We start from the raw sequence: 11,576 nt of genomic DNA, 5'->3' as shown, positions 1-11,576 counted from the left end.
ACAACTAAACAAAATCAAGGCAATATATGACAAACCCACAGACAGCATCATATAGAATGGGGAAAAAAAATGGAAGCATTTCTTCTAAGATCCAGAACCAAACAAGGATGTCCACTCTCACCATTGATAGTCAATATATTTCTGCAAGTTTCAGCCAGAACCTTTAGGCTAGAAAAAGAAATCAAAGGAATACAAATAAGAAAGAAGGAAGTCAAATTATCCCTGTTTGCAGGTAATATGATCCTATACACAAGGAAATCAAAAGACTCCTCTAAGAAACTATTGGAACTCGTAAGAAAGTTTGGCAAAGCTGCAGGATATAAAATCATGCTCAAAATTCAATAGCCTTTGTATACACAATCAATGCCATGGCTGAGGAAGAAATCTTTTTTTTAAGCTTTTATTTAATGAATGCATTTTTCATAGGTACAACTTTAGGAATATAGTGGTTCTTCCCCCCAATATCCACCCTCCCACCCCCACTCCCATCTCACTTCCTACTCCCTCTCCCATCTCCGTCTTCATTATGGTTCATTTTTAGTTTAACTTTATCTACAAAGTACCAACTCTATGCTAAGTACAGATTTCAACAGAAATCTGTACCCACGGACATCCACAACATATAATGTACAGTTTGAGAACAAGTTTTGCAGTTAATTCTCATAGTATAACTCATTACGGACAGAGGTCCTACATGGGGAGTAAGTGCACAGTGACTTCTGTTTATTTAACAATTAACACTCTTATTTATGACAGCAGTGATCACCCAAGGCTCTTGCCATGGGCTACCAAGCCTATGGAAGCCTTTTGTGATGACAGACTCCATCAGTGTTTGGACACAGCCATAAGAAAAGTGGAAGTTCTCTCCTCCCTTCAAAGAAAAGTACATTCTTCTTTGATAGCCCCTTTGAGAAAGAAATCTAAGATCAGTCTCCATAATAGCTATAGAAAATTTTAAAAACCTTGGGATAAATTTAACCAAGACATGGCAGATCTCTACAATGAAAACTACAAAACATCAAAGAAAGAAATAAAAGAAGACACTGAAAAATGGAGAAAAATCTTCCATGTACATAGACCGGAAGAATTAATATTATTAAAATGTCCATACTACCAAAACCAATTTGCTGATTCAATGCAATCCAATCAAAATACCAAGGACATTCTTCTCAGATCTAGGAAAAAAAAATTGCTAAATTCATATGGAAACACAAGAGACTCTGAATAGCCAAAGCAATCCTAAACAATAAAAATAAAGTTGGAATCTTCTCAATACCAGATTTCAAGACATAATACAGATTTTTGTAATCAAAACAGCCTGATATGGGTAGAAAAATAGATATGTAGACCAATGGGGCCGGCACCGCAGCTCACTAGGCTAATCCTCTGCCTGCAGCGTCGGCACTCCAGGTTCTACTCCAGGTTGGAGTGCCAGATCCTGTCCCAGCTGCTCCTCTTCCAGTCCAGCTCTCTGCTGTGGCCTGGGAGTGCAATGGAGGATGGCCCAAGTGCTTGGGCCCTGCACCCGACCAGGAGGAAGCACCTGGCTCCTGGCTTCGGATCAGCGCAGTGCGCCGGCCACAACACGCTGGCTGTAGAGGCCTCTTAAGGAGTTAACCATTGGAAAAAAGAAGACCTTTCTCTCTGTCTCTCGCTCTCTCTCACTGTCTAATTCTGCCTGTCAAAAAAATAAAAAAATAAAATCAAATAAAACTAGACCAATGGAACAGAATAGAAATCCCAGAAATTAATCCATGCATTTACAACCAACTACTCTATGAAAAATGAGCTAAAAATCACTCCCTGGAGAAAGGACACTAATTCAAAAAAAATATGTTGGGAAAATTAGATCTATGCAGAAGTTTGAAACAAGACCCCTACCTTACACCCTATGCTCACAATGGATAAAGCTTCAAAGAGTAAATCAGCTCACAATGGGTCAAGCTTCTAAACCTAAGACCTGAAACTATCAAATTATCAGAGGAAAACAGGGGAAACACTGCAAGACATTGGCCGAGGCATCAGATAAGACCCCAGAAGCACAGGATGAAATTTCCTTCTGTGCCTCTGATGCTATTCTTCTCTTTTATACTCCTTTGAGACTGTTAAGCTGAACTGGGTGCTATGGTTCCTACACATTTGGCTTTGTACTTTGACTACATATGGAAATCTAAACAACCAAAATAAATGGTTGAAGCATGAATAAATTTCCCAGATAAAATACCAGATGCTCAGTTAGATTTGAATTTCAGATAAACAAAAAATAATTTTTCAGTATAATTCCATTGCAACTATGCATGGATATTTGCAATAATTGCAATAGCATTTCTTGCAATACTTGGGATGTATTTACACTAAAAATAGTTTATTATTTAACTGAAATTCAAATTTAACTAGATGTCCTATAATTTTATTGGATAAATCTGGCAAACCAAATGGTATATGACTGTTTGTGTACGGAATTGTGTATGGAAGTATAAGTGGGAAACGTGAAACAGAGACGCAGTGGTTTGGCAGCAGTTTCACAAGATTGTAGCCTGAACCCAAGTTTGACCAGTGGAAAATCTAGAGAACTGATTCAATTTTAAAGCTGTCTAGAGGGTAAAAAGTCAAGAATCGATGATTGGCGGAATGACAGGCTGAATGCGAGGGAGAACTTAAGGATAATGAAAGTGAAATACAGATTTGCTTAGCAGACTGCTGTTGGAGATGAAATCCATTTTAAACATGTTGAGTTGGATATTTTGAAAAAATTACGAAATAATTTACAATAAATCAGATACAGGAAGCTATGGGCACATGTACTGACCCATATCATCTATTCCATTTAATCTTTCATATACTTGTCTATTGTGGCTTAACCTCTTCTTTCACCAAAACCTCATTCCTATTAGGAATTCTTTTGTTCCAAGCCTTTGTTGGTGACCTAAAAATAATTTCCTTTATAAATATTACACTTTTCCTCTTCATCTCATTGACTTGGCCTCCCATTATGCTTCTGACTTCCTTTCTCCCCCTCCTCCCACATCAGTCTCCGTGTTTCATCTGTCTCAGAGGAACTGTTTCCTTCAGGAACTTCTGCAGCTATTGGCTCTAGTTTCCTTGGCAACCTCTGCCTTTCAGATTTTTTTATTACTTAAGATAAATCTGACTAAATCACTGATAGCCACTGATCAGAAATAGTTGAAGGAAAGTGCCCAGTATTGTTTCTGAGAAAGGAAATGAAGAGATTTAGAGGAAACAGAAAAATACTGAGGCCTGGGGAGATGAAAGTAAAATGTATGAAGAAAGTATTCTTTTACACGGTTTGTTATTCTCAATTGTCAGTGAGCTGTTGTGTTGTCAGAAGATTTTGAAGATAATTGCCTGATTAGCCAGGCATTTGTGTCATCTACCCAACCAAAATGCTTATAGGCCTGGCAAAACCAATATGGAGTTCAGGAAACTGTATTCTAGATTATAATGAAAATATGAATGCAAACCTTCACAGAAAGAGAAGAAAAAGATGCAAACTCAACTTACACTAATGCTTATATAAGAAAAAAATCAGTGTGCACTGTAAGGAGAATTGAGTAAGATTAGTCATTACCAATATTGCTTGCTGGCCTAGATGCATTTACAAAATATAATCAGTGAGATTTTATTATTTTGTATACTACTGCTATTCTATTTTCATGTTGTAATACTATTGCTTTTATTAAATGAAGACACCAGCACAGGGATTAGATGCTTTGTCTAGTGATAACACAAGTTTATATCATTTCTGCTAAAACTCAGGAATATTAATTCTTAGAACCAGGCTTAATTGTTTAGCCCATGTTCGGTGTTAGAGAACATGCAAGGCATTTAAAGAATCTCTCAGGGGCCAGCACTGTGACATAGTGGATAAAGCTTTCAGTGCCCAAATCCCATGTATGCACCAGTTAGAGTCCCAGATGCTCCACTTCTGACCCAGCTCTCCGCTATTGCCTGGGAAAGCAGTAGAAGAGGGCCCAAGTCCTTGGGCCCCTGCACCTGAATGGGAGACCTGGAATATGCTCCTGGCTCCTGGCTTTGGATAGGCCCAGCTCCAGCCATTTCAGCTATCAGGGGAGTAAACCAGTGGATGGAAGATTTTTTTCTCTCTCTACCTCTCTGTAACTCTGCCTTCAAATAAATAAATAAATCTTTTTTTAAAAAAAAAGAATCTCTCATTAGGAAATGTTGACAGAAATCCAGTTATCAGAAGAGACTTCTTTATGTTACTCAAGGAAAATTGAGGATTATTTGGATTCTTGACCACACTAGGAGGGGAACAAAGAAGTGCTAATCTGTAGAACCAGGGTATTTATCTTGCAAATTCAGTAGTTAAGTTACATCACACTTAAGTTGTTGGATTGAGTTCCATCTTGGTAACATTTGAATAAACAGTGAATATATTACTTGCTGGTGAATTTATTCATCCACTATATACTGATATAATTGATAATTACTACATATTTCATCATATTTAATCCAAGAAACTGTGATAACAGATAATAGGTGGTAGCTTTGGGATCCGCAAGGAGGAAGGCCTATACTTCTGGGAATGGGGAAGTCCCTACCTGTAAGAAAAGTCCTTGTCAAGGTCACTGCGGGTGCCTAAAGGTCAAGCAATGAGGATCAGACCTGCCTCAACCTTTAACCCCCATGCCCTGAATCTATAAAAGGAGCTCTCCCAATCTCTGACGCGCAACTTCCCGGTCCCTGCTCTGTTGCTCTGTTGGGACCCGGGAACCTTGCCCGGGAGCGGAACTCCAATAAAAGCCTGTGAATTAATTGATTCGTCTGCCTGGGAAGATTTGTTAAGCGCCGGACACCTTGCAATAGGGTTTTTATGTTTGCTTTTCAAGTAAAATCCTGCTTTTAGTCTCTGAGTATAGTACTTTTGCTGACTGCTCTTAATTTGTCTCCCATCTTTCTAACCTCATTCCTATCATGAAATAGTCCCCTTGTTAGGAGAGTTGGCTCTACTTCCATCAGAGATGAATCTGGATTGGGCAAAACTAAGGTAATGTCCTCCTCCACAGGGATTTGTCCAGGTGATCTAGGCCTGAGCAAATCAACATTCTGCCGGGCACGGGTATAGGGCAGAGCTGTCTCCTAACTGTTAAGCTCCAGACTTGAGTGATGGCAATGAGATCTCCTTGCGACCAGCACTGAAGGAAGAAGCATAAGGCTCCTGTTTCTTCTGCCATTCATCTTGTGTCCCAGAGGGAAGTTGGCCTAAGGAGGATGCTCCAAATAGAAACCTCCTGAGAGAGTCCCTGAGAAACTAGTATGGGGCTTGTAAGGGGCACTTTTTTGTTATGTAAGTAAATAAATCCCTTTAATTTAAGTCAGTTTCAATTGGATTTACTGTTACTTGAAGTAGAAAAAAAGTCCTAAGTTATATGTATTCTTAGGGTTCACAAATAATTTGGCAAAGTAGTGAACAAGTTCAGCATAGGCAGAGTTGGATGATTTAAAACTTAAGTTTACATTTGTTTTGGTACAACAAAGATAGTTGTGTTTTTTGCTCTGATTAATTCAATTACTTTTTAAAAAAGATTTACTTATTTATTTACTTGAAAGTCATCATTACAGAGAGAGAGAGAGAGAGAGAGAGAGAGAGAAAGGGATCAGAGAGGTATCTTCCATGTCCTAGTTCACTCCTAGCAATGGCCAGTGCTGGGCCAGGGAGAAGCCAGAGCCAGGTAGTTCATCCCCGTGTCCCACTTGGGTGTCAGGGGCCTAAACACTTGGGCCATCTTCCACTGCTTTCGAGTAGCTGCGACTCAAACCTGTGCCCATATTGGATGCCAGTGTCACAGGGAGCAGCTTTACCTGGTATGTCACAGTGACCCCACAACAACTGGTTTTTTGTTTGTTTTAAGATTTATTTACTTATTTGACAGGCAGAGTTACAAAGAGAGAGAGCAGAGAGACACAGAGAGAGATTCCATCCCCAAATGGCCACAATGGTTGGAGCTGAGCCAGGCTGAAGCCAGGAGCCAAGAGCTTTACCTGGGTCTCTCATGTAGGTATAGGGGCCAAAATACTTGGGCCCATTTCCAGTGCTTTTCCCAGGCACATTAGCAGGGAGTGGGATTGGAAGTGGAACAGGTGGGACTCGAATCAGCACCCATATGGGATGCTGGTTCTGCAGATGGCCCCACCACATAGAATTTGAAGATTAAATCTGAAGATTAAATAAGTTCTTGAAATGCAGTTGGAGCAATGCCTAACACATGGTAAGCTTGCAATAAATTACATCATCATAACAATAACTCTATTAATTATTATTACCTAAAATGTCTTTCCCTCTTGCCCAGTTGGTCAACACGTATACATTCTTTTTTTTTTTTTAAGGTTCATTTATTTATTTGAAAGGCAGAGTTACAGAGAGACAGAAGGGGTGAGAGTGAGTGAGAGAGAGAGAGAGAGAGAGAAAGGCCTTCCATCCACTGGTTCACTCCCCAAATGGCCACAATGGCTGGAGCTGGGCCAATCTGAAGCCAGGAGTTTGGAGCTTCTTCTGGGTCTCTCATCCTGGTGCAGGAGCCCAAGCACTTGGTCCGTTGTCTATTGCTTTCCCAATCCATAACAGAGAGTTGGATTGGAAGTGGAGCAGCCAGGACTGGAACCAGTGCCCATATGGGATGCTGGCACTGCAGGTGGCAGCTTTACCCGCTATGACACAGCACTGGCCCCTATACACAATCTTTAATGTTCAAACATTACCTCCTCCAGAAAGGTTTCCTGATCACCTTATTTCCATTTCTTGCAGATAGAATTAAAACTTACTCTTCTTACACTGGGATCTGGTATAATTTAAAAGCTTATATTTTTCACAGTGTTTTATAAACTTTTATTTATATGTCATGTTTACCTATTTCATTGTGAGTCTTTAAAAGTAAAGGCTGAAAAAAAAAGTAAAGGCTGAATATTTTTTTTTAATCTTTATGGTATTTGATTTTATTGGAGGAACACTTAGGAATTCCCACATTCATCCATATGCAGTAGCCACTATTAAGTCCTTTTAAATTATGGACTTAGTAATAACAGCTCAAATATAATGGTAGAATATTTGGTGTAGGTTTTTGGTGATAAGAGCTAATCACTCTTCCTATCCACACCTTTTAAATATTTGTGTCTTCAAGGTTTTGTTCCACACTATGTCTTCTTAATTCTCACTCCATATTCTCTTCCTAGGGGAAATCAAACCACTTCTGTGGCATCAAATCATATGTAATTATAACTCCTGAATCCAGCCTAAACTCAGGTCTGTTTCCTACGCTTCACTTTCAAATATCCAAAACACATACTCTTTTAATCCCTCAAGACATGGAACAGAAACCATCAACTCAACATGCCAATGTTGTTTAATTCTTTAATCTTTTCCAGCCTCACTCTTACAAACTTGGTGATGTTCATTTCTTACCTGCACACATTTTAAAAGAATTATTTGTTATTTTTTCTGATTAATAAAAAGCAATATTTTCTCTTTGTAGAAAGGAATTCGTGCACTTTTACAGGGAAGAAGTGATATAGCAATCTTGTCTCTCAGAGATGACCACTGTTCACTCTGCGTATTGTATATATTCTACCAGACTTTTGCATGTATATATTAACACACTTATTACCTGACTTACTCAGTGGCCTCTTAGTTTTCTTGTCTTTAGTGTAACCTTTTTATAATCTGTTCTTGATACTTTTCTAAACTATGAGTGAATGAGGTTTTTTTTTTTTAATATTTATTTGTTTATTTGAAAGAGTTACAGACAGAGAGAGGGAGAGACAGAGACAGAGAGAGAGAGAGATCTTCCACCCACTGGTTCACTCCTCAAATGGCCACAATGGCTACAGCTGAGCCAGATTAAAGCCAGGAGCCAGGAGCCAGGAGCTTAATGTGGGTCTCCCACATGGGTGCAGGGGCCCAAACAGTTGGGCCATCTTCCACTGCTTTCCCAGGCCATTAGTAGGGAGCTGGATTGGAACTGGAGCCCATGTAGGATGCCGGCTCTGCAGCCAGAGGCTTAACCTACTGCACCACAGAACAAAATATTGTATGTATGTGTTCAATAGCTTTCACTTTCTTAGGAGGATCCTTTGAAGTGTTGATTGGATCAAGTTTGAATATAAATGGAACCCCCACTTTCCCCTCCACCAAGAAAGGAAAGAAATAAAGAGAAAAGGAAGAAAGGATTGACTTCAGTAGATTGGTAAAATTGGAGTTGAAAACTGAGTAATGGGGTGGGTACTGCATGGGGACAAGTCCTACATCTAGTTCTCCAGATTCCAGTTTCACCCTGCAAGGCAGCAGGTGACAGCTCAAGTAGTTGAATCCCTGTCACCTATGGAGGAGATCCAGTGTGAGTTCCTGGCTCAGCCCCGGCTGTTGCAGGCATTTGGAAGTTGAGCTAGCAGATAGTTCTCTTTCTGTTTCTCTGCATGTCCACACTCTGCTCCCTTCAAATACACAACATTTAAACCAACAAATCCCAGGGACATGGGAGGATAAAGACTGGCCAGGCTTTGTTTGTTTTTGTCAGGGGTGGGAATGGATAGGGGTGATAATAAATTTTTGCAAAGGAGAGATATAAGAGAAACAGCTGTCAGAGTAAAGGGGATTTGGAGAGATAAATAGGTGATTGTTACACCCCCCACCCCATGCTCTGCAACTTTACTTACTTGGTCAAAACTTCGTGGTTATCAGGTTGACATTTCTTTAGAATTTGACATTGGCTTAAGGTTGGCCATGAACTAGTCCAGTAATCTTTCAGTTACACAATTATTCTTTGCTATGCGCCAAAGTCCGCTGTCCATACTTCAACTGACATCTGCCCCAAATTCATCCATCTCTAGGACATATCTTTGTAGCCTTCTCTCTTCCTGTCTGCTTAATGGACCATTAATTTTTCAAAGTCAGCCCTAGACTCTCTCTAGGATGAAGTTTTTTGACACCTCAACACTAGCCTTCTTCCTCTCCTTGTCTGTGTCTGTGTGTGTAACCCCCCTGCGCGCGTCGGCTTCAATTGCTGCACCAAACAATGCACAATATATTGCACCCAGTGAACTTTTCCCTCCTCTACAGTGCTCCTGGGAGTCAGGCGTGGCGTCTTATAAATCTAGGCGCTCAGGGTATGGCAGGACGTAGATGCCCAGTCCATGTTTATTGAATGAGTGTCCTGTGCACCCCAGTGACATCACATCCTGCGAGCACCGGCGTCATCCTGCACTCCTCTGCGGGAGGCTCCGAGGTCGCAGGGTGGAAGTCATTGTTTATAGCGTGCGCGGAAGCGTTTCCAGCGTAGGCCGAGGTTTCCTACTGCCCACAAAGAAGCGCGGCCCGCGAGGCAGCAAGGCCCGGGGCTTCTGGCTCTGGAACTCCAGCCACGGGGGCGGAAGCGCCGGGAAGCGCCGGCGCCCAGAGGCTGCCTGGGAATAGAAGGTGCGAGGGAGGGAGCGGGACAGCTCACTTATCGCGGTGTTTCCGCCCTCTTCCGGGGAGCTCTCACGAGAGAAGCCAGGGGAAGATGGCCGTGCCCTGCTCTTCGGTGTGAGGCGGCGGCGGGGATTGGGATTCCAGGGTCGAGGCCGGCTGAGCTCTAGCTCCCCCAAGCGAGCGCGGGCCCCACGGTGCCTAGGCGGGAGCCGGCGCTTCTTTCTCCGGGAGATGCGTTTGTCCCGGGCTCGGGCGCGCTCTGGGAGTTCATGCTGCGCTGGAGGCTCCCGGCCGCCGCTCTAATCGCCTCGTGCCGCCGCTGCGCCAGCTCCGTCGCCCGCGGTGAGCCTCCCGGATCCCCGCCCTGCGCCCGGCGGCGGCGATGACCGGGGAGAAGATCCGCTCACTGCGGCGGGACCACAAGCCCAGCAAAGAAGAGGGGGACCTGCTGGAGCCCGGGGATGAGGAAGCGGCGGCTGCCCTCGGCGGCACCTTCACCGGAGGCAGGCTTGGCACGGGCGGCGGCGGCGGCAAAGGCGGCAAAGGCTGTCATAAGATTTTCAGTAACCATCACCACCGGCTACAGCTGAAGGCAGCCCCGGCCTCCTGCAATCCCCCCGGCGCCCCGACTCTGCCGTCGCACAATTCCTCCGTGACTACCACCTCCCAGTCCCCGGCCCTTGTGGCCGGCACCAACCCGGTCGCTGTCGTCGCCGACGGAGGCGCTTGCCCCGCGCACTACCCGGTGCACGAGTGCGTCTTCAAGGGGGACGTGAGGAGACTGTCCTCGCTCATCCGCACACACAATATCGGGCAGAAAGATAATCACGGTGAGGAGCCTCTCCTTCCCCGAGCCCAGGGTGCGCCTGCCCCGGGCCTGTGAAATCCCAGGCCCCCCTCCGGGAGTGCCTTCATTCTCCCCCTTGCCCATAGCCCGGGCCAGATGCCCGTAAATCATGGCCATTCAGGAATAGCATGCCAGTGGTCAGGGGCTCGGTTCCTGTGGGTGCAAAGGAATGTTTCCTTCTTGCCCACTTCAAAGTTTCCTGTGAGAAGCAGTTTTGTTTATCTTTGAGACAGGCCTTCGATGTGCTCATTTTTGACTGAGAAATCTGATTGCCTCTGGTCCGGGCTGCTCTTCTTCCTGTGTTTATGGAACGATTTTTTTTTTTTTTCTTTAAACTTCTCCCTGCTCCACCTTGGGATCTTTACTTTTGAACACATAAATTGCCCACCCACCTCCCTGCATGACCCAGGTACAGATCCCAGCTTGGTTGCAACTGGCTGTGATTTCCACCTGCCATTAGATTTTCTGTTTCTTTTTTGTCTGCTCTCGGGTTTGTGAAAACCACACAGTAGGAATTCGTTCGCATTTGATACCTGCAGTAATTACAGTGACTTCTCAGGAGCTAATTTTAAAAAAAAATTAGTTTCCTTATTTTACCTATATAATTGCTAGTAGTAATAGCTCATCTTGATGGCTGTGACTAAAAATAGTACTGTGGTTCTTAATAGTAACTTCATCATGCCCTATGTGAGAAATTACAGTATATTTGTTAATGAAAGGCTATATTTTTATTCCTTATCTTGTCAGCTGAATTTTTTGTTTGTTTAGTTGTGAAAACTGATGAAATTGAGTTGGCTTTTAAGCAACATTATCTTTATTCATGAGCACTGATGTAAATACTGGTACTTTTTCAACATTTGACAGACCATTTGAAAGTGGGTAATTGGCAAATATTGTTGCTAGGTCTGCTTTTAACTTAACATGGCTGTTATTGTATACATTCAGTTAGGATACACTCAACCTTGGGCTAAATTGATGTGGCACATTAATGAAATGCTTGCCTGTGGAAAAAACTCCCTTAATTCTGTTGGATTCTAGGCTTCTTATCTAAAATTAGGACAAAAAAGTGAGCCTTAGAAAGTGTGAGGTTTCTATTTGCGGTGTATAATTGTCTGCACTTATTTTCTGAATTTATGATATTGTAGTCGAAACTAATGTCCGTGCCTATAGTTTAGTGTAAATCAAACTTTAAGTTACAAGATCCTTAAAACAGTGCCCAGCTTTTATTCCTACATTTGATTTATTTCATTATTTTGCTATTGTGACAAACTTAATGTTGTTTGT

General features: G+C 42.6%; 1 protein-coding gene across 3 annotated transcripts in view; it reads left to right on the top strand.

The window, feature by feature from the left end:
- Positions 1 to 9,659: 9,659 nt before the first annotated feature.
- ANKRD13C (ankyrin repeat domain 13C) overlaps positions 9,660 to 11,576 on the top strand; it is a 144,171-nt gene continuing 142,254 nt past the window's right edge. For all 3 annotated transcript variants that reach the window (XM_062191537.1, XM_062191535.1, XM_062191534.1), the window contains exon 1: positions 9,660 to 10,275. In XM_062191537.1, coding sequence (XP_062047521.1) covers positions 9,828 to 10,275 — 448 coding nt within the window. In that variant the 5' untranslated portion in view covers positions 9,660 to 9,827. The remainder of the gene's footprint in view (positions 10,276 to 11,576) is intronic.

This window comes from Lepus europaeus, chromosome 5 (assembly GCF_033115175.1).
Source record: "Lepus europaeus isolate LE1 chromosome 5, mLepTim1.pri, whole genome shotgun sequence".
Taxonomy (NCBI): Eukaryota; Metazoa; Chordata; class Mammalia; order Lagomorpha; family Leporidae; genus Lepus; species Lepus europaeus.
Note: the sequence above shows the minus strand (reverse complement) of the source record. Positions and strands in the feature narration are given on the sequence as shown.